The sequence below is a fragment of the Styela clava genome, chromosome 11 (genome assembly GCF_964204865.1).
Source record: "Styela clava chromosome 11, kaStyClav1.hap1.2, whole genome shotgun sequence".
NCBI lineage: Eukaryota > Metazoa > Chordata > Ascidiacea > Stolidobranchia > Styelidae > Styela > Styela clava.
This window is the reverse complement of record NC_135260.1, coordinates 21,957,009-21,980,923: the sequence shown is the minus strand read 5'-3', so window position 1 is coordinate 21,980,923 and position 23,915 is coordinate 21,957,009. Positions and strand designations below refer to the sequence as shown.

At 35.7% G+C, this 23,915-nt stretch overlaps 2 protein-coding genes across 2 annotated transcripts in view; one reads left to right on the top strand and one right to left on the bottom strand.

The window, feature by feature from the left end:
• Nucleotides 1–2,826: 2,826 nt before the first annotated feature.
• LOC120347415 (lon protease homolog, mitochondrial-like) lies at nt 2,827–6,645 on the top strand. The gene has a single exon (XM_039417376.2). It carries the CDS (start codon nt 2,872–2,874, stop codon nt 5,692–5,694), a length of 2,823 nt encoding a protein of 940 aa, XP_039273310.2. The 5' UTR covers nt 2,827–2,871; the 3' UTR covers nt 5,695–6,645.
• Nucleotides 6,646–12,269: 5,624 nt separating this feature from the next.
• The window catches only part of LOC120347990 (VPS10 domain-containing receptor SorCS2-like), a 36,202-nt gene continuing 24,556 nt past the window's right edge, over nt 12,270–23,915 (bottom strand). The window contains exons 17-26 of the mRNA XM_039418102.2: nt 23,689–23,875; nt 22,420–22,603; nt 21,667–21,821; nt 21,344–21,473; nt 20,831–20,946; nt 18,777–18,923; nt 17,617–17,716; nt 16,360–16,492; nt 15,672–15,817; nt 12,270–15,479 (exon numbers count right to left, since the gene is read on the bottom strand). Coding sequence (XP_039274036.2) covers nt 15,445–15,479; nt 15,672–15,817; nt 16,360–16,492; nt 17,617–17,716; nt 18,777–18,923; nt 20,831–20,946; nt 21,344–21,473; nt 21,667–21,821; nt 22,420–22,603; nt 23,689–23,875 — 1,333 coding nt within the window. The 3' untranslated portion in view covers nt 12,270–15,444. The remainder of the gene's footprint in view (nt 15,480–15,671; nt 15,818–16,359; nt 16,493–17,616; nt 17,717–18,776; nt 18,924–20,830; nt 20,947–21,343; nt 21,474–21,666; nt 21,822–22,419; nt 22,604–23,688; nt 23,876–23,915) is intronic.

Sequence of the window (23,915 nt, the reverse complement as noted above, 5' to 3'; positions counted from 1 at the left end):
TATACAAACACTTGCTTGAGCAGTTGTATGTCATCTTTATTACCTAAAAGGGCAACACTTTATAAGAACTGGAAAAAGTGTTGTCCCGTACTGGTAGCCTACCGTATACAGGTATAAGATCGGGTTTAGTGTTGTGTCGCATCGCATCCATCCCAAGATTCATGCATTATAAGATAGGATTCCTATATTTATTTCGCCCGGGTGAGAGAAAAGTCGATGAGCGGCTTAATCATTTAGCGAACCACGACCTCTCGTCCGGTACCGGGTATTTTATTGATCAGCCAGTTATATTCGGAAGCATGGACTGGTGGAGACGCTGGGTGGAGGGAGCCATAAGTATCGTAACCGACTAGGACCATTCTACGGCGTCGAGGAGCCTTTCGCACATAGACTACCGTAACCATTCTGCCATTTGAGCATTGGATGCGAACTCGCGTCACGCATATATGAAAATGCCAAAGCACCTAGCCTACTTTGGTTTTTCTGATTTTTCTCTGATGCTTTTATTCTTAAGGCTAATTTTTTTCGTGCTACGAATGAAAAATTGCAGAATACTGGTAATTATTCGAAATTCCGCTCGAAGAATATTTGTACCGCTATCTTTGTACAGTACTGCAGTAAGGCACAGTTCGACGAAGACGCCAATTATAACAGTGAGTGCCAACCCCTCTTTTACAAATTTCTGGATTTAGGGTACCAGACAGTCCAGCAGTCTGGGCTTTCATATCGACAAACCGGGTCTAGTATAGTTTAGTACCACAAGTACTTCCAGTGGGCGTAGCATAACGATTTTTGCATATGTTATTCCTAACCCTCACCTGCAGACCTGACTATGCCGTCACCATCACGTCTTAGGGATTGCCAAAGTATAATTACGATCGCCCGAAATGGCATCTGCGCCGCCGATAAGAACTTGCTAATGCCGGCGATCTCTCTCCTATCGTGATCGTTGCGACGAGAAAACGAGAGAAATAGTTTGCTCGATTCCAGGTTATCGTCTGCGCGTTTTGTACGACCATCCGCATACTTCGGTGAGCCTTATTACGCCACTGTGACGTCGGAATGCGTAATTTTTCGGTGACGTAGTCAGGTGGGGTTAGGATTGACATATGCAAAAATTGTTGAGCCAGGCCAACTAAAAGTGGATGTGGTACTAAACTATACCAGACCCGACAAACCATCACTGCACAATGAACTAAAAGAAAGCGCGATCTGAAAATATCACCAAATAATCCGATTAACCAGAGTACAGGAGTAATTGGCTATTTTGGTCACATGACAGCCTAGATTATCAGCGAGACAAGCATGGCATGATCTGCCGCCGCGCCAGACCTCCTGGTTTCAGAGACAAATCTTCAATTCGGTTCGTGCCTGTGCGCTCCATAGCTTATACACCTCAGGGTTTATTACAAAATGCTGATTTATAAACATTGTGTAGTACTGTAGTCGGACTTGTTTGTTTTCATAATCACTTTACAATGTTATTTGCAAAATTTTTAGCAATTCAGAAAATTTGTTTTGTGACCAAAATTTGATTTTAGTGCGAAAGCTGAATAAATTTTATCAACCTATATGTGCCTCCACCTCCACCATCAAGTCCATCTTCGAAAATAAATACCTACCTGTAACTAATCCCATACCCGACATGGAATGGTAACTGGACGAGAGGCCGTGGTCCGTCATATGATTAATTCATCTTTTCCGCTTTCCTCTCCCTTGGGATAAATATGTAAATCCTATCCCAGTACCGCACACTATCCAAATTCCAAGAATTTCCCTCCATCTGGTTCAATAAAACAAACACTCCATGTGTCTCAAAAACGAGAACCGTCCGGTACCACGTCAGATGCGTCATATTACACCATGCTTGTATCAATAATAATCTAAATTAATCGCAGCCGTCCCGTGACCAGATTTGCAATTTTTTTCTAAAAACTCGAATGCTATATGATAAAAAAAAATGTCCTCTGGTAAATAGGTTTACTTTCTTCCGAGGAATTCAATGGTGGCGTTATTAGATAGATTAAATAAACATACATACATACATTGCGCTTTTTTGTAGTATTCTGCGCAACTTCATTATACTGTATTTTTACCGATATTGAGGGACGACAATGTCCAGTTGTCTCCCAAAGAAGTGGTGTCTGATCATCAGTAAAATGGGTTTCTCTGAAACGAGACAATGTCGCTCGATCTGTATAGTGTGCCGTACTGTATAGGCCTGTTTTACTACAACAAAGATTTTCTCTGTCCTTTTCTCTTTCATTATACTGTATTTTTACCGATATTGAGAGACAACAATGTCCAGACGTCTCCCAAAGAAGGGGTGTCTGATCATCAGTAAAATGGGTTTCTCTGAAACGAGACAATGTCGCTCGATCTGTATAGTGTGCCGTACTGTATAGGCCTGTTTTACTACAACAAAGATTTTCTCTTTTCTCTGTCATTCAATTTCTTTGATGGACAGTCTTAGTTACATTCATTGCGTATTGCAGTTTTGATTGGATATTTGGTTCAATAAAACAGACGGCCCTATTTGTTGTGGGAATGGAGGCGTCTGGTTAGCGCGACAATAATACAAATCAAATGCGACCCGTCACAAACTCTCCCTTCTGTGTTTTCTTTTATTCTCAGATGCATGGACTTGATGATGGAGTAGACCGTAATCCACTGGCTGTTTCTTGAATTGCCCTATAGTGGCAAGGATTCGAAACTACTAACACACACAGGGTAATCAGAGAGAGGCAATGGCAAGCGTATTTCTAGCACGATGCATCCTACCACCAATCAATTATCAATCAATATATTTTTTTTTATCAACTCTGTTATCCTCCAATATGTTACAGTTACAAATTGTAGTTAATTTGAAGAATGTTGACATTGTTGACAAAAACTCACAAAAATGGCCTGATCTCAACTATAGCTCTTTTAAAATGCTTCTCTCAATGTAACATCAGGACTGTTTCTGTAATGAAGAAGCCAATAATTATGAGGACGAATGATATACCAAAGCAGAAAATACTCAGTAGATGTAGTCCTGGCTTTGTTTCATGCTCCTGGTATTCATCATTACCTGGGGGAGATGATGATAGTTCCTCTGCTGGAGATGACATTTCATCAAATCCTGATAATGGAGATGGTTCGGATCAACCTGTAACTATTTTTTCTGGATCACCTCCCTCAGGTGCGCTAAGTACTACTACCATTCCCGACCGATTTCCCCATGTGCCATTACTGGCTGTGAACCGCAATCCTGTTTTTCCACGTTTTATAAAGATGATCGAAGTGAAAGATGTACGACTTGTTGAATTAATTCGAAGGAAAGTCAACCTCTCCATGCCCTATGCTGGTGTGTTTGTTAAAAAAAATGACAACAATGAAAATGAAGTTGTAGAGGACATATCTGAAGTTTATGATATTGGAACTTTTGTGCAGATACATGAGATGGTTGACATGGGAGATAAGCTACGAATGATAGTGATGGGACACAGAAGAATAAAACTCACTGGAGCGCTACTTTTAGAAAATGATGAGAACACAGAAATCGAAAACTTAAAACAATCTGAATGGGTTGAGGTGGAGAAAACACCTACAACTTCTGAAGAAATCCATGCAAAAATTCCCAATGTTACAGAGTCTGCTGTACTGATGGTTGAGACAGAGAATGTCCAAGCGGCCGACGTTGAAATAACTGAGGAAATCAAAGCACTTACCGCTGAAGTGGTAAAGACGATAAGAGATATCATTGCTTTAAACCCTCTATATCGTGAATCTGTAGCTCAAATTATACAGGCTGGGCAAAGGGTTGTTGACAATCCTGTTTATTTGAGTGATATGGGGGCTGCACTTAGTGGAGCAGAAACTTCCTGTTTACAAGATGTTCTAGAAGAGATGGATATTAGAGAAAGGCTTTACAAGTCGTTGTCATTGTTAAAAAAAGAATATGAAGTTAGCAAGCTTCAGCAAAGACTGGGTCGGGAAGTTGAGGAAAAAGTAAAGACGACGCATCGAAAGTACATGCTGCAAGAACAACTAAAAATAATAAAAAAAGAGCTAGGCCTTGAGAAAGATGACAAAGATGCAATTGAGGACAGGTTTCGTGGACGCTTAAAAGATCTTGTAGTTCCAAGCCATGTCATGGAAGTCATTGAAGAAGAAATCAACAAATTGGGGTTTTTAGACAATCATTCATCAGAATTCAATGTTACAAGAAACTACCTTGACTGGTTGACATCCCTGCCTTGGGGTAAGCCTAGTAAAGATAATATGGATCTCCAAATAGCCTTGAATATTTTAGAAGAAGATCACTATGGAATGGATGATGTTAAAAAACGTATATTAGAGTTTATTGCCATCGGTCATTTACGAAAAAGCACACAGGGCAAAATTCTGTGTTTTTACGGACCCCCTGGTGTTGGTAAAACTAGCATTGCAAGATCTATAGCTCGTGCATTGGGCCGTGAATACTTCCGATTTAGTGTTGGTGGTATGACTGACATAGCAGAAATCAAAGGCCATAGACGGACTTACGTAGGTGCGATGCCTGGAAAGATTATACAATGCCTTAAAAAGACAAAGACCGAAAATCCGCTAATTTTGATTGATGAAGTAGACAAGATGGGCAGAGGATATCAAGGAGATCCCTCTTCAGCTCTTTTGGAACTTCTTGATCCAGAGCAAAATCAAAATTTTTTGGATCACTATCTAGATGTTCCAATAGATTTGTCGAAAGTTCTTTTCATATGCACTGCAAACGACCCGAGTCCAATTCCAGAGGCATTAAGAGACCGAATGGAAATGATAGAAGTTTCCGGTTATGTTGCCCAAGAAAAACTATCAATTGCTAAAAAGTATCTAGTACCTCAGACTGAAAATATGTGTGGTCTAAGCAAAGCAGAAACCCAAATTGAAGATACAGCGATTGAAGCCATTATAAAAAATTATTGCAGAGAAAGCGGAGTGAGGAACTTGCTTAAGCACATTGAGAAAATTTATCGAAAGGCTGCTTTGGATATTGTTAACAAGAAAGAGAAGCAAATTATTATCAAACCTGAGAACCTTGAAGGCTACATTGGAAAACCTTTATTTACTTCCGAACGTATGTATGACATCACACCTCCTGGAGTCATCATGGGTTTGGCATGGACATCGTTAGGTGGATCAAGCTTATTTGTAGAGTGTTGTGAAAAAAGGCCAAGAGATCCACCCGCAGCGGATGGAAAAGTTAGAGATTCGTCTTTTGAGCTCACTGGCAGACTGGGAGAAGTCATGAAAGAATCTGCTCGTATTGCCATAACTTTTGCAGGAAATTATATGCGAGAACGGGAACCGGGAAACCAATTTTTTAATGGATGTCATCTGCATATACATGTGCCTGAAGGAGCCACTCCGAAAGATGGTCCCAGTGCTGGATGCACTATAGTAAGTTCCCTGATTTCTCTTGCTAAAGGTACTTCAGTGAAAAATAATGTTGCTATGACTGGAGAAATATCACTGACAGGTAAGGTCTTGCCGGTCGGTGGTATAAAAGAAAAAACATTAGCTGCAAAGCGTGCCAGTGTCACATGCTTGATTCTCCCTTCAGAGAATAAAAAAGACTATACAGACCTTCCGAGTTTTATTACAGAAGGATTAAATACACATTTTGTCAGTCATTATAGTGAAATTTATGATATATTATTCCCTGTCGAATAAAATGTCGAAATTTTTCCTACTCCATTTTCCAACCAGACAAATTATGTGATTGTGATAATTATGTCAAATAGTGCAAATTAGATTAGTCTAATAACTTTCTGGGTTATAATTTGGCATCCATGAGAGATTTTTGACACTTTCGTCTCACAGGTTTGTGATATTTTGTAACAAAATATCATTTGAGACTGCAGTGACCGCAGCATGATAAGCTTCATAGATCCTAGTCGATGTATTGAAGCGCTCAACGTTAAAACTGTTATGGAAACCGCTTTCTGGAACAGTTAGCAGACATTCTCGAAAATAAGCAATGAGGTCCAGTCTTCAATATACATGTTCACGATACTCGACCAACTTTTAAATATTTTGAATGAACTTACCATTGAATAATCAGTCTTTCCAACTTCTGTGTAATATCTTCAGTTTAACTGGACGCCAACAAGTATAATTATCTCAAACGCCATATACATCTTACAATATAAGTACATAATTAAAGGTTTTGTAGTGCCAAGGTTTTCTGATAGTACATCTTATCAAAAAGTACCAACCATATCTTTTCATTTATGGGGATAATCAGTTTATCTCTTGCAAACTAATTTAGAAATGACAAACCAAAAATTACAATTTATAAAAAAAAATGAGTATAATTTTAAACCCTTCGGAGATGCAACGGTAACGTCGGTAAACTATCTTTTTGTCAAGTTTTTTATTGATTTTTGTTTGGCGGATATTTTTTTTCATTTCCTGCAGAAAGACAAACACTAAAGTTAATGAGCTATCATCAGCTACAGGCGTTGAATGGGTGAATTTCCAATCCAAAATGTTTACTCGGATTCTCACCTTCAGTGTTGGCTTTGATCATCCGCATCACCGTTTGTAAATGAACCCTCCCCACCTGTAATAGAACAATATAGACTTTGGGATGTGAAAGCGATAGTTGACATTCTTTTGCTCTTATTTCTATCTGCGTCTGGATTATTTTAGCTTTAAACAAAAACTCCACAGTGGCTTTGTTGCTCATATCGGTACGGGAATATCTTGTCGCTAAATCCTTGGTGTTACATTCCCCAAAAAATTATTGACAAAATCGACAATAACGTCATTTCACATGGTCCCAAATTTTCATATATCACCTCTCTTCATGTTTCGAAACTTACAGAGCTTGACTGAGTGTTTATTTTTTTGATCGATTATTTTGATTATTAGTTGTAATGCACGGGCTCGTTCGCTGAAAATAACGCACATAATAATATTTATAAAAAGACCTAATGAGAAGCTCGCCAGGCGTTTCATGTGACAGAAATGTGCGGCACACAAAAAATGTTAAAAAAATACGACAATAAAATTGATAGATTGACGATTTAAACGTGTTTCCGCCAAGTCGATGCATTTGGGAGAAAGAATGCGAAACGAACACTACAAAGAAACCGAGCAATCCAATTGTTACATATAATAATTAAGTTTAACCATTAGGAATAAGATGATTAAGGTTGTTTCCATAGATTCGAGATGGACAGGGACCATTCTTTGCATTAAATGAAAAAACGGTAGTGCCGTTATCATGGGTGTCTCCATTGTTTTGATCGCTTATTTGTATTTCTCTTGAGAACTTTTGTAGTCCATTTAGGAATATACAATGGTTTATATAAAAGTTCAACATTCTTATTTTTGTTCAGAATTGCACCAACTTCATCTAATTACAGTTTTAAAATCAGATTCATTGGAGAATCTTCGTTTTTCCCGTTTACCAAAGTTTTAGTCTAAAAATATAGTCCAATGTCAAGTCGGCACCCGACTATCGCAAATAACACAGAACACAAGGAAGCTGACGAAACTTTTGAGCATGCGTGCTTCACCTTCATCACGTCGTAGATAAGTTTGGGGAGGTCCAAAAACTGTGCTGTGCGTGAACTTCCGCCTCACTAGCCAACGAAAGCCATACTGTGTTATAGTGACAGAATATCGCAACCGATGAGATCACGGCCGGCCTAAGAGAATGTCCGAAAGAATCTGAAAATAGTACAACATCACACCAGTCATCCCTACCATCATATATTAAAAAGTCCACCATTAAAAGCTAAAATTCTGCGGCCCGCGGAAAAGTGTGAATTTTTAATAGTGTGTCCGCGAAACGAGTTTTTAGCTTAGATAATCTGGTACGTGCGAGCAATTCTGCCAAAAACAAAGCCTATTACCCATAGGACTGCCATCGATATAAACCCAGTAATAAGGACATCAGGGAAAACAATAATAGAACAACAAAGAACGAAATGTAGCAAACAAAATGTATTCATGCCAGTGCGACCCGTGTCTTATCATATTTTGCACTAGAAAGAATTTGCTCCATCTCACTTTCAAGTTGAGTTATGATTCCAGTTACACGAACTGATTTTGGCCGGAAGGCTATTCTTTTGTCATTGTGCCAATTAATTTGCTGTTACTGACTGTATTAGGTAATGAATGCGCGTAGCAATCAATGTGGTTGTAAAATAGCATTTCTAGCAAATAATCATTTGAATTAATCAATCTAAGTGCCTGATATAGAACCTCTACACATAAAATAAGGACAAATGTCAAAATAAGAACGTTTCTTAGAAATAAGGACAAAAATATTTTCTAAGACAAAGACTTGGACCCTGCCTATACCAGTAGGGGAAAGTGGGGAAGGTTGGGACACTTTTTTTCTTTTGCATATTTTGAGCCTTTAATTCTGCATATTCCCTTAAGTTGGCGGGACTAATGCATAGAGGGGTAAATGTAGTTTACATTCAGCGAATAAGAAATTTTCTTGCGACACACATCTTACTACTAAAATGCTTTGAAAAACGTCTGTCAAGTGTCCCACTGTACCCCACTTGTGGGGCACATTCGGACAGACCCTGGAGCCCCATGGGTCAGTCCGTCAAAATTCAACGAAGTATGCCCTTAAAAATAAGCAATTAAAATCGTCTAAAGAACAGGGAGACTTCAAATTTGAAGCTTTAATATTTTTAAAATCAATGTTCAACTGAAATAGTTCAGATATCAGACAAAAAGTTTCGCAAACAAATTTGATTATTTCTTCCCTCGAATCTAAATCTGGAAATATTATTGATTCTCGAATATATTCCATATTGGGCCATGGGTCAAAAGAAACCATAATATTACACCTAATATACCGCATATCTAGGTCTCTAAGCACTTATTGTATCAAACAATGTCGAATTGTGCACTGTAGGGCAAGTCCCACTGTGCCCCGGTCCATTGTTCCTCATAGGCAACAAATATTTTCAGACTATTCCACAGCGAAATCTGGAAGGCACATCCACTCGCCAACGTTATGAATATTCTACAGTGGACTAAAGCTGAATAATATCAGACGGTGGTTTGTCATGTTGGAAAGTCCAATGTAGAAAAAAGAAAAAACTGGAACGGTGAAATTTTAGTTTCAACCTTCCAAAACCAATTTCACTTCATAGCTTGCGCCGCACTACCCTTCCGTTGTCCGTTCGCGGGGACGTTGTAACTCACCAAAGGGCGGATTGAAACATCGAACCGCGGACAGGATTGCGAATATAGTATCAGTGTGGAAGCTGATTTTCCACTGTGCCCCATGTCCCAACGTGCCCCACTTTCCCCTACCTACCATATTAGCAATACTAGCCAGCAAAATCCAGTCAAATAAAAAAACAAGAACGTGTTTCTTACTGAATTCGTTTAAAGTCGGTGTGACAATAAATTTGAAAAGCTGTTTTTTTTAGAAATTTAAGCGTTTAACTCAACATCCCTGCAAAGACTCCTAACATTGCCGTATGATCAATAACAAAAAGAAACAATTTTTTGTGCTTGCAACTACATTAGAAACTCTACCTACAAAATTAATTCGTTCCGGAAGCCCCTTCGTAAGTAAAAAAAAGTAGGAACACATTTTATCTGTAAATGCCCTAATCCGTTCTAAGCACCCACAAAACTCGGCCGAAATATTTGTATAAATTATAATATACGGTATATTATAATATGCGCCATATTCGGTATTCTTATAAACACGAAAAATGATATTCGAAGGTCGCGATATTCGAACATTAAATTCAAATTGGACAGCCGTTATTCAATCACTGCATTAAATTACCTAAAATAAACAAATATCATACAAACGAGAAGAATTTTCGTAATTTGGATTTTTCGCATCCAGAGTCTTTCGTAGGTCGAATTTTTAGGTGCGGTACGCGGCTTCATCCAGTTACTTGTAAATGGCCCTCCTGTAAAAAAGGTTGCACACCCCTGCTTTAGATAACTGAGTGATCATATCATGTCTGAATAAAATACCCAACAACCAAGAAGATGGCAATGAATATCATCGCCCTATGGTCAGTGGTGAGCTGTATCCGGAACGCCGTTTCCAATGTTGTGTATTTTATTGCATTTGCGTTCATGTCGTTGAAATAAAATTATGTCATAGAAAGTTTAGTTTCTCTGGTAAACTTAGTCATCAACTGTACGTTTTGTTATGTCATAATAATTTTTACATCGCAGCAGACAAATAATTAGTTCAACCTTATCGTGTAATAAATGTCCCACCGACCTTTGACGGCCTTCCCAATAATAACATTTGTATTGAATTCCTATGAATATATTTGTCATTTTGGAAAAAAATTCTTTTCTCTTCAACGATTGGACCAGTGAACTATTTACAGTCCAGGGTGGTCCAAGGTTGTCGGCTCCGGGGGCCATAAAATTATTTTTGCATTGTTCGCGGGCTACAATAGTGCTAAGAATAGATGAACAATTCAATACAAAACAAACACTTTTATTGTGGAAACACATTGATCAGTATTTATCATTTATCAAGCTATAGCATGCAAAAACTTACTAAAACATGCAAAAGTCTTTCTATATTTATATTTAGTGTAAGATTTTTAATTTAACGAACGGAAAAAGTGCTTCCACAAATGTGAGTGCTTCCGAACATCGGGGATAATTACTAATATATATAGGCAGTATTTTTTGTAATTCTGTCTAGGCTGGTTGCAAAAAAGCTCCAGACATGAAGTAGTTGTAGTATATATTTACGGTTAGACCATAACATTAATATTTAGTTATCAGACATAACCAAGGCTAATAGAATAGAATTTAAGTTATCAACAATGCCAAAAGTGTTGGCATATATTTCCGACCAAAAAGATACGAAGCCAGATACTAATTAAGTCTCCCGAGAGCATCATTCAACTTCGATAGATGCCTCATCTAGCCATAAGATTAGTCAATTCAGTGACAGTGATGTAACAATATGTCACAAGATTTTTCTGGGTAATTTATGACGAAACAACACTAAATGCAATTTTTTGATCACTCTCCTAATGCGACGCGGGCCACAGATAATGAAGCAGCGGGCCTGGATTTGGACCACCCTGATTCACACTATGTGGCGGTTCCAGGATCGCATTTCATCGATCTAGTTAGTGGTCAGCGAAGTCGGGAGTGTTTTGATAAGGTAGACCTGGGTGGTCCAAATCCTGTCATGCTGACACATTCCTTGCGGCTCACCGAACAATTTTAGCGTATATTTGTATCTAATGATGGAACATTTTTGAGTTTTTTTTTAGCTATTCCAACTGGGGTTGGGATCTGGAGATTCAAACCCTTTTTCTAGCGCTTTGTGCCTTTATTTTAAGAAAAACACTCTGTTTTTAGGTAAGAAAAGCAGAGCCGACTTAACGCCGCGCAATTCAGTTTTTTTTTTTCACGAGATACCGAAACACCAACTTAGACAGACTTGGTTGGTATTTGACGATGGCACTAAGCTTGCTCACGCTGCAAGTTTTTTAATTACTCAATATAACAATTCGTATTAAAATGAGTGTCACAAGAAGGTATAACATAAGGAAAAACACGGCGGAAACGTATTTCCTTGCCCATCACACAGTGTCTGGTTTGATTTCAAGTAATATCTGTAACGAAAGAATATAATTTGAAGGGGCATTAAACGTGAGATGCGCAAAATACAACGGTAATTCTCGGGAATTAACTTTAAAATAACTGAAGGCTTTATATATCTTCAACGTCACCCATGCAACATAATAATAGTCGGATTAGAACGGTAAACTCGTGATATTTCGATCACTTTCGGGTTTTCTCCGACTTGCGGTCCGCGAGACCCCTTCAAAATTCTTTGCGGTCCTCCAACCTTGAATCACCCTGAGGTTAGACTACAAGTACCAGTCAAATTTTCAAACTACAGTTGTGACTTGTATCCTTTGGTATTTCGATTCACGTTGAGACTGGAGGCATGCATCTTTATTGTCACACTCCCACAGATTAGAGTTCAACCGATATTGCGTGTTTGCCTATATATCATATCGGCAGTAAACGGCCGATATATATATCGGCTATACATAACAGTGAAAAAACCTAAAAATGTTCGTAAAAGTTGTTTTATTAACTGTTGGTTGTGATTATTTTTAATGGATAATGCACTTATGTGGTTCATTGTTTTTTTTATAATTAAATTACACATGAGGGGGCACCAAAGTGGCTTAATCGGCCCCTGCATAAAGCCCATGTTGTTCGTAACCCCCGTCTTGAAACAAGAAATACAACAATCAATAGTATGAAATTTAATACATCAAGCGTTATTTACATTCATATATATCATCGGCATAGCATTTAGAATTTCTCTTCGCCGAAAAGGGCGATGTTGAGATGTCCGAAAAAAGTATAAAGTATTCAATTATAACTAAGTGAATGGCAATCTTATATATCTGAATCTATCCTATTAATTTCATATCTTATATTCTTTAGTTTGTCCACACACCGCACATGCTTCCTAAAGAAAATGCATATAAAAATGTATGGAAGCAGCCATCTATAACCTAATCTCAAGAAGAGAACAGAAAAAAAATGAAAATTTGATGCCCTCAAAAGAAATCAATTTAATTGTGTGTATAAAATACATGTAAAAATAATAAAACCTAAACCAGATAGCTATTTGGCATCAACTGACTTTTTTTAAAAAAAAATAAAAGCAACGACTAAAAATTATTAGTAAAAACGGAGATTTGTCAACAAGGTAAACATTCTGAAAGACTATTAGTCAGGAAGAAACATGTTAAATAAACATTAGCGCCAACTGTAGATGTTTATATAAGAAGCTTCAGAATGTATGAAAGCAATAATATGTTTCATTCCTCTGTTTATCGTTCCCTAATTAATTAGTATATATACATATATGTAGGTATTATACAATATATCAGAACAAGAACAAAAAATGAACAGTCAACAATTGTTTTCAGTCGGCCCTAATCTATAAAACCAAAGTTGCATGTTCATGAAAACATACATACTATTTATAAAATATTTTGATCATACATACTTCTTTTTATAGGAAATTTTACTCATATTAAGGTCACACACACTCATCCAGAAGCATGGGGGCAAAGATCTCTTTAGAGCAAAGATGGAGACTGATCTACTTTGAGCAGAACTACAGGTGACTACTGAGACTATGAAGATTATATCTGAGAATTAAGTGTAGGTAAATACCGACAAATATGAGAACATTTCCCTCACTCAATAAGTTGAAAATGATAACAACATGGTATTCCCCCCTTTTCAGCAACCTCTGTATCAGTCAATTATTGCAAGAATACTACATCGAAGTTTCCTATAAAACATCTACTTACAAACATTAAGATAACATGTTCGAAGGCATCAATCAATTCCATCTAATAATACTCAAAATTATTAAGAGACCACTGTGCAGTTAATAACAAACAAATAAAAACAGTTAAAAGTATAGAGTGATATGTGTACAGAGAAGACAAAAGTAAATAACAATATAAAAATGTAATAGGATACATTTTATTATGTTTGATAGGTTGATAATACAGGATCTACGCAACGAAAAATGTAATTAATATAAAATACTGTTGCTCATTGTACACTTCCTGCACGATTTATTAATTAAACAACATCAGTAATATCAATACAAGCGAAAAATCATGAGAAAAGTCTGTAACAGCAAGCAAATGCCTGAAAGCAGTCAGCAACTGCTCAATATTGTGGAAAAATATAGGGACTCTCATCTTTTCATATTTGGATGAATTCGCGCGTTTGACTGACAAGTTTCGTTTTCAATTTACCAGTTGCAACTCATTAGAAGATTGAAATATCAGCATTAACTTCACAAAAATGAAAACTACAACGAAATGTGACAGCCATAAATCATGACAGTGGGAATTTGATCTCCATATTTCACGACCAGAACTAACCACATGAATTAATATATGCACTAGGTATGTTCACAACATACAAAAATGCATAGGTGACCAAAATGTGAAATCTGATCAAATTGAGCATTAGAATAAATGCTACTAAATTCTTGTACTAGATAATTTATGCGGTTCGATTCAAGAAAGGATGATAAACGCTAAATACTCGCAACAACACCATCTTGTTTCTGTCATTAAAAATTTACTAGTAAGATTGCTGAACGATCATAGTTACTGGAATAAACAGAAACTGCGCTTTCTTAAATAAAAAGATATCCTCATATTTGAACAAATTCAATGTTTTCAACCGAGCAGCATTTACAGATAACATATTTTCCTCAATGGAGTACCGCTTCACAATATTGGATCGACAAGACGCATACAGTAAGTATTTAGAACAGATGTATTAATATTTTTGTTTGGGGATCTTGATATATACTGATATTTAAAACCAAGAAATAGGCTTCACTTGGGTTAAAGTAGACTTGTTGTAGCTACATACATAACATTAGTCTGGTAAAAAGGAAACACAAGTTTAAGTTTTGAATTAAAAATTTCATTTTAATCCTAGTGAGAAAGCATCCCCCACCTAAGAGGTATCTGCGTTTTTAACTTCCAAAATCAGGAGTGGTGGGCCATAGACTTTGTAGAAAGAAAGATTAGGCATAGCATAGGTGCAAAAATAAAAGCTTAGCTGTTTTAGTGATTAAGATAGGGAATGTTAAAATGATCGTAGTTGGTATCGTTAGTAAATCTCATAAGTAAATCAATTTGACTAAAACATTTTCAATATCACAAACTGCCCTAAGTATTTTTATGACGTCTTCCAGATCTCAAGGTTAAACAAATATGATACTATTAAAATTTCTAAATAAGCCCAACTCTTTTAGGCACCAAAATTATTTTCAAAACTTAGAAAACAGGTGAACACTATATTTCCACAAAACCTGCAGGCTAGTACAGCATAACTTTTTTAAATGAACAAAATATATCTTAAAAACGATTTAAAAATTATTGAGCTATTTACAAAAAAGCTAGACAATTAAGAGAATGAAAACTGAAAATGTTTTATATCCAAGCACACAAAGTTGAGCAAACATCCCAAGGCACGATCTGACAACAGTTCTAAAATATTTAAGGAGAACACAAATTTCAAGTTAAAATTAAGAGACACAAACAATCAAAAAAGCCAAGTTTTGTACCTTAGAAAACATGAATATAGAACTTATTTGCAAAAACAATAAACCTTCCTTAATGGAAAAATCAAATCACTAAATAAAACGTTTGAACATTACAACAATTTCAGATGCAAGTCGGACTGCATGAATAAAATACAAGTTTAGTTCACTTGATTTCAATTTCGATGAAAACGTATTTGATTGTTCGATCAGTCAAAAGTCATTATTTTCTAAATAAAAAACTGATTCAGGCGACAATGAGGGAATCCTTTGTAAGCTTGGAGCATTCCAGCACATTACATTTCCAACTAGTTGACAGTGGTTGAAAATCATCCCTCAAACTTCAGTGTAGCGCCTTGCGATCCTAAAAATTGATCATGCTTTATGACAACAAAGTTGAAGATTTGATAATGGAAGTTATGTGTTTATCAGCTATCTAATTAAGAGTAATATGACTGGAAATGTAGGACCCCAAACATTAAGAAGATGAGTGAGTGAATTTAATTGTTGTGCTATAAACTGGGGTAAATCACAACAGTACACAAAATATAATTACCGATTCCCTCCATTGTATCTAGGTCATCATCAAAATATTCTTCAGAAAGAATATGGCTCCTGTCTTGACTTCGAACAATATGTGAAGACCCCGAACTTCGTGTTCGTAGGTCCAGACAGTGGAAATAGCGGTCAATGTGTGTTCTTCTGGAAACCATTTTAAAATAAAAAGTATTAGCACCGAATAAAAATATGAGAATAAAACACATAAGCTACATGTAGTAATATTGTGTTTATTACTTTAGATCAGTCTGTTTACATCAATGATTGCTTTGTCTACACCTATAATTACTGCACCTATTTAGTCTTGTACTGTTCACTGGTCACTTATGTTTTGTCTGTGTTAAAGTAAAGAGCTAATAAACTCTGTGTTTAAGTTAATGTTTATCTGCATTCTTGGGAATCAGTACACTACATTTAACAAAAAGTTTGGTGGCATCCCTCATTTAAATAAATCAGGCATATTATTAGGAAATACAATGCTAAAATATCACATGAAACCTATGTGAAAAATGTTTATAATACATAAATGGACACTGATGCATTATTGGTATAAACACTAGCTTGGAGTATACCTAAGTGTTAAAGATTAAAAGAAAGACTGGCAACATTTGAATCATAATTTGAGAAATGGTAAGATACATGTAAAAATCTATAATTCCCATTCATCAAAATTTTTCAATTCTCACCTCGCAAATCTACGTATCAAGAAGAATCCGGTCACACAAATCAGAATGATGATAATGACAATAACTGCAATAATTCCACCATTTTGAGGAGAACTATTGTGCGAATCAGAGGTAATTACAATGGTGCCATCATCTGGAATAATATGTCAAAATAAAACAGAGATAAAATTAAACATAAATTGATAGACTTGTCATCTTTTCAAGATATACATTGTTTGAATTGTGTTATACAAATAACACATATAATCCAACCTACAACAAGAAATGCTTTTGAAGTGTATTTCTCTATTCAAAATATACCAATGCATATAACTATAAAATGTATAACACAATTGGTGAAACTAAATTTTAACAATCATGCCAAGTCTACGTAAATCAGGCGTAAATATTTTATTAGTTTCTATTCATTAAAAAAAGTCACATTCCATAAATTTTAAACATAAAAATTAACTTGTGGCTCAGTTCATTCACTAATCTCTGTAAAGAGTCGCAACGACAAAAACGCAATGGCAAGATAACATATGCTGTATTCAATAAACGCCTTGAATGCATTTGGCGCAAATCAAATACAAACCTACCCCTGTTCCTCATTGAACAAAACCACTGTCCAATAACTCAATCGCCTCGCTTACCACAGAGAGCCATCCAAAGCGAACTATAAAAATTCGCAAGCAACTGTCAAACTACTCAAGATTGTCCAGTTGTAGTGATTTAGAATTCATGCAAAATTTGTCACATAACAATACCTAATGAATAATGCACATATATGCTAAAGGTAGGTATCATGAAGCATTGATTTGAGGAACATGCTATGGAAATGTTATCAGCCTGTGAATTCAAAACAGTCTTCCTGCCCTAGCTTATAATAGGCACAGCTCGGTGGACAATTTTTATCTTCCTCTTTGTACCATGCAAATCATGTATGATTAATTAGATAAAAGCAAAACAAGGAAAAAGTCAAAAGTTTTTAATCAAGAGAAATTCAAACTCCTTATTTTGTGAGTGTCTACTCAATTTAATATGCCTGACTGACCGACTGCTAATGAGAAAAATTCATAACGAGAGTTGGAAACCCACTTTGTCACAAAAAACTCTCAAATTTTCTAGATGTTCAGTTACTTTAATTCAAATTTTTGCGAGAAATTGATGCTGTAGTAACATGTTAAATGTAAACTAGACTAGTGAATGCTCCCTCCTCCATGATCGTTTTTTTCCTTGTGCAACTGAAATTATGACAAATAATCGGAAGAAACTCACGGTCAATTATGTAATGTTTCTTCACTTTAACAGAATGATGATGTGACAGAAGTATGTTTATTTTAGCTTTTGCAATTGCTCCTTCCAGTGCCTTAGTAGCCTGAAAAATGAAATGAATTAACATACAAGTTCTCAATCAAGTTGATATAGGAGATAGATATACAATAAAATCACATTATTACAGAATTATTGTAACCAGTTGATTTGCATAACGCACAATGGCACAGCTTTTGGACAGTAATATTGTTGGCATAGTTGAACAAGGCAAAGTTGAAAGCCACCTTTGTTGGCCTAATTAGAAAATTATTATTGTACCAGCGGTTTGAGTATGCTATTTCAAAAATTAAGTTTTCTCATGTAGGATTACAAGTTATAAGAATATTTTCATTCAAGTCAAATTTTCAAACAGAAATTTAGTAGTTACTTTCTAATTGAAAAATATTTTATATTGTTTCTACTATAAAATCAAATTTGCAATCCATGATCATTTGTATGCATACATATGTACATTTAAATAATATGCATTTGTACTGCTACATGTTCTTTAGACCTTGAAAACTATTAAACAAAATAATTTTAAAATTGAAGGGGCATATGTTATGCCATGAAATTTGCTTTTGGCCCAATAATAGGCTATAGCAGGGCTACTCAACTGGCGGACCTGTGGTCCAAATCGGACCTTTCGAGTATTGGATTTGGACCGCACCTAATTAAATATTTTGGATCATTAGCCCAACTTTTTGAATTTCCTATTATAAAATGACTTTCATAGTTTTGAATGTATACAAAAAGAACTATACCACCATAATAAACACTTTTAATTTGCTACTAATCATTACTCGGTTAAGGAAGTGCTCGTTTAAGGATGCCGAAATATCATTTCTGGAAAGACCAGACCCAAATAATTTTGAAGTTTTGTTTGCGGACCTCCGATAAAAATAGTTGAGTAGCCCTGAGCTATAGTATAAAATCTGGAGACTGATTAAGATTAGAATAATATGAGATTAGTGAACATTTGTCTAAGATAAAACAACTTTTCCATTACATCTCCTGTTTTTCCAAATATAGGCAAAGCAAAAATCGTTTTACAGGATTGCTGGTATTGTGCATTCTGTTACATATCAGTTTTACGAAAATGTATTGATAACATGAAAGCTCACTTTTAGAAGATGTTCTTTTGTCTCATCACTACCCATCGGTGCAACATAAATAAATACCCTGAAGATGTTTGAAGGTGGAACATAGACAAACATGTTGATTTCATTCAGCAAATTATATTTACCGACAACCTTGGCAAATTCATCAGTCTAGAAAAATTAGGTTGCTGAGTATGTTTGATCTTAAGAAAGTCAAATTGTAACAATTTTACAAAATGGCAAATTGCATCCAGCCAGATCGGAAATTCCTAAAAATACCAAATTCAGTGAATGCCCCTCTTAACACAACAGTAATCAAGAATCTGGGAGTTTAATTTTTTGCCTCGAGTAGGGCTGGGCATTTTCGAATACCTGATGATTTTAGAATCGAATCGAATAATTTTTTCGAATCGAATCTCGAATACATTGGAGATATAAAATTGTATGCAACTTTTTTATTTTATTTGGTCCTCCAGACACATAAATTACTGAAAACATAGAATACATCACTCCGGCAGATTGCTGAGCGTTCACATACAATAAAAAAACACGTCTTCATCGATAACTCACTACAGAAAAGAGTCATATGTCAGAATTGCGTTGAAAAAATACGGCTTCAATAAAAAAAATGAGAAATTTAGCGGGACCATTGGCGAAAAGAAAAAAAATACAGATGGCGGCGATTCGACATTTTGCTCTGAACTGATTCGAAATGCTCAGCCCTAGCCATGAGGAAAATATGCACCATGAATGCAGAATGTAACAAATTAACAATTACTATTTCAAGGCGAAGGGAGACAAAAAAACTCTATACTGGTTAGCAAGCAGCGACATAGTCGATGCTTTATACATATTTGACAACATAACATAAATTGGGAATGTCAATTCTGTGTTTTACATCATATGCTTATATACTTTACTAAACAATATTACTCAGTTTGTAATATCTCTCAAACCACCGACTGCCGGCTCAGCTCAGCTTACTTAATATCCTTTTAAATTCGAACTGAATCATTTTTATAGTGATTTTATCAACGAGAAAATTGGTCAGAGACCGAAGACTTATTGATCGAAAGTTAGGAGATCCCCCAAAACAGTGCTCTTACTCCATAGTGACACCTTGTGTCACATCACTAATTAATTAATAACTCGCTAATTATACGACATAAATCATCCAAAATCAATAGGCTTCTGGTCCAACATATGATGAATGCACGGGCAAAATCTGGAGCAGATTAAATCTCGCTTTTGTGAGATATCGCGTGCATCTAACAGAAAGACAGACAAATACCTATTAACATACTTACCGATTAAAATCGATAAATAATAAGTTATAAAATAAATAAAAAAATAAAAGACAGCAAAGCAACCAGGAAGAAAACTTTGGAATAATAGAATACAGTTAGTCAGAAAATTAACCTCTATCAAGATATGATACCGATTTTATTGATACGGTTATCAACAAGGGTCTGTGAACCAGGTAGACTAAAATAATTTAACCAATTCATCTATCATTCAAATATTGAATGAAAACCTATTCAACTTATTCAATCTGAGTATCAAAAGACAAGTTGGTTGCGTCAGATCAGCTGGGGTGCACGGGCGCCGAGGGTTCGTGAAGTAGTTTTGAACTACTGTTTTGAATAATTTCATTAGGCCACGAGGCACGCCCCAATAAAATATTTCAGGGGTCCGTGATAGAAAATTTCTAAAAACCACTGGTCTACATTGACCGTGGTGGTTTCACTTTCCTCTTTTCCAACTATTTACATATTTAAAAAACCGACCTCCTGACTCACATAAATCAATCTCTGACAAGTTAAACAATGATCAAGTAATATGACTGTATAGTGATTTGAAATCTGGAGTCAAATTTGGTATACTCGGGCAAATTAAAATTTTGAAGTGGGGAAACACTGCTTATAAATTAATTTTTCGAATCCGAACAGAGTCAGCAAATGTCTTGAATACCTGTGTCAACTGTTTTACACCAAATCTGAAGAGATCATTAATGCTACATGACTGGACCAATTCTAACGGAAAGAAAGATATTTCTATATTATGTCTCACAAACTTACAGTGTACAACTTCAATTTGAGCGCTTGTCTGAATTCCTGAAGCCATATTCCAGTCATGTTTGATGGATACATTTTTGGTGTGCACTCCATCTCCAATACGAGAGTTTCTATGTATTCTAAAAAGGAGAAATTAGGATATTTCAATTTCCATTAATATCTTTTTGAAATAATTTTACATCAAAAATTGGCTATAACTATAAGTGCTGCAAAAGCGAGGAGAGGCAAGGCACGAGACAGTTTCTGCTTTTAAAATTATGCTTGAAAGATAAATGTTGTAACAGGTAGAAATCTATCTAATTGCGAAAAGGAACAGTTTATGCAATCATGATCCACATATTTCATTCGACAGCATCCCATTATGTAAGCTAGCAGTAGTATAACGAATGTGGTAACTAGATTGATTCATCTCATTCATGCATCTAAGTATAAATTGTCCAGTTGCAAATAATCAACTGTGTAAAAATTGTTACTTCAAATCATTCCAAGGAAAGAAATAAAAAATGGTTTCCTCACCTTTAACATGGAGACTACCTGATGTAGTTTGCCAGCTGACTGTGTTCTCTGCGGTAACACTGATTTGAACTGGACCAACAGCTTCAGAATGCATTATATTAACTAATTCATTAGTTCTTGAATATATTGGCTGCAAAATTAGAGTAATACATAATAAATGAATGTAATCTCCTATTACCAACAAAAAACTATTAACAATTTGGCTAATTACTCAATAGAGATGAAAGTTCTGATGCATACATTGCGGTTCTAATGTCCAAATTTCATGCATTCACAAAAAGCAGTTCATACTCTTTAACATATCCCAAGCCAAAGGAACTCACATTTTCTGCCTTTACATTCCATATATATGACACATCACCAAGTAATGATCTGTTGCCTCGGAGACCATATTTTGTTTGAGTCCAAGCACTTGCATTGTACGGTTTCTTTTGTGCAACTACGGGAGGATGATAGAGATATACTTTTTCTATTGGATCTATAAAAGAAAATTTTACGTAATGCATATCAAAATTAAATTGAAATCTAACTCAGACCTCAGGCATGACAGACTTGATAAACAATAGTATTTTTAAAGTCTCATTGGTCATAGACAACATTGGTCCAAACTGCAAATCATAAAGATTTGTTTCCTATACTTGCATTGTAAAGCTAAAAATGAATATAAATCTCCTTCATATAAACAGTTTTTGGTGAATATGAAACATATTCTTTATTAGATACTTATTCATTACAATAATTCATGGAAAATGTTCTCAAGACTTTGGTAACATTCAAATGTATCCTACTAGAATCATATGATCACTAATATTTTCTGAGAATTGCCGAATTCTTGCAACTGTTCATAAGGTCGTGTGTGTGAAATCGGTTGAAATTTTCAATCACCGAAGGTTATACATTTGAAACAGACAATTGGTCAATAATTTTCCATATGATTAATGAGTATTTGCTTGTCTATAGTCAGCAAGCAGTTTAACCACGATAGTGACTCATCAATTACCGACTTAATTCTAGTGTTCTAGAGCTGTCTCTACAGTTACAAAGAATTTGTCATCATGGGAAAGTTAAACACTCACACCAAAATTCAACTATTATCATATTTGAAAACTTGTTGTTGTCTCTCAATGATAGCTGCACCCTATATTTTCCAGGCTCCTCTGGAAGGAAAGTGAAATTCCCAGATTGCTTGCCACGTTCTTCAGCTTTACTGAAAGGTTGCGGCCTCAGCACATGCCAAATAACATCATCATCAGTTCCACCCTAATACGAAGAAGAAAGTAAATATTTACAGTTTTCTTACTTTCCCCAGTACTTGATTGTGTGCAAACCTAGATTACAGTAGAAATGTTGTATGGTATCCAAGTTTTCAGACTCAATTTATCAAATATTAATATTTTTACCCAGTATTGGGTATTCAGGTCTAATTAGGCAAATGCCATGAATTTCTGAACAATTCTGCTATATTCAATGTAACGGCCAATATTATATTGTAGACATCCAGGCACTCAGTTGAAAGTATTACTTTTAGTGAATAGTTCTTATGCTAAAGATTGATTGATCAGAGCAATTTCTCACATAAATCTTTTAAATGTTAAATTTGCTTCAGTGTAACCTTGTTGTCTGCTTTTAATTCATCCATGAAATAATTTAGGTTGGTATCCACTAGAACAGGGGTTCTCAACCTGGGGTTCACGAGAAGATTTCCAGGGGTACTTGGATGGCAGTCGAGTTTTTGTGTGTTGCTGTTTTTTAATATCCTTTTATATTACTACCAGGGGAAAATGCGCGTGGATTGAAACTAGATGCCTATTGATACGTAGATTTTCTCTGACGTTGCGTTGTTGTGATTGTGACGCAGCAATGTGAAATTTACGGCTTTGCAGGCAAACTGTGTAACCTCAAAAGGCATTGGAGAAAGTGACTATGCTTAATAAAACTTGGGAGAGATTTTAAGAATTCATTAGCCAGGCGGAGGACAAAGGCAATAATATCAACACGAAGATTTAATTTAGTTTCATTTGGTTAATGAATTGTTGTTTCAACAAATCGTTAGTCAATATGTCACAACTCTGTTCAGTGTCTGATTACCGGGGGTTCGCGTTGATTGTTTCATGACTCGGGGGGTACTTGACAGAAAAAAGGTTGAGAACCCCTGCACTAGAAGGTCGATTTGGGTATACACAAGCAATTGAGTAATAATTATGACAAGAACCTTGGAAAACTATTATAAATAACTCAGTAGATACCAAAGGTGGGCCAAAAGTAGGATAACGGTTATCCACAATTACTAATTAAATAACAGTTGGCCTATTTTCGGTCCACCCTATATATTGCAAAGTTATAACCTGAATAGAAAAGACAAGATTTTCTCCAATTTTGGCATTGCTGGTTTTGTTCACAAGTTGAATTTTAACATTGGCAGCAGGATTTACAGTTGTGGTAGGAACTGTCGTATGAGGGCTACAGTCTTCAATTTTCCAGAAAATATTCTCAACTTCATGTTGACATTTGTCACCAGGAATCTTTCGAATCCTTACATAGAGAAAAGAATTTTTTTGTTATAAAATTACCA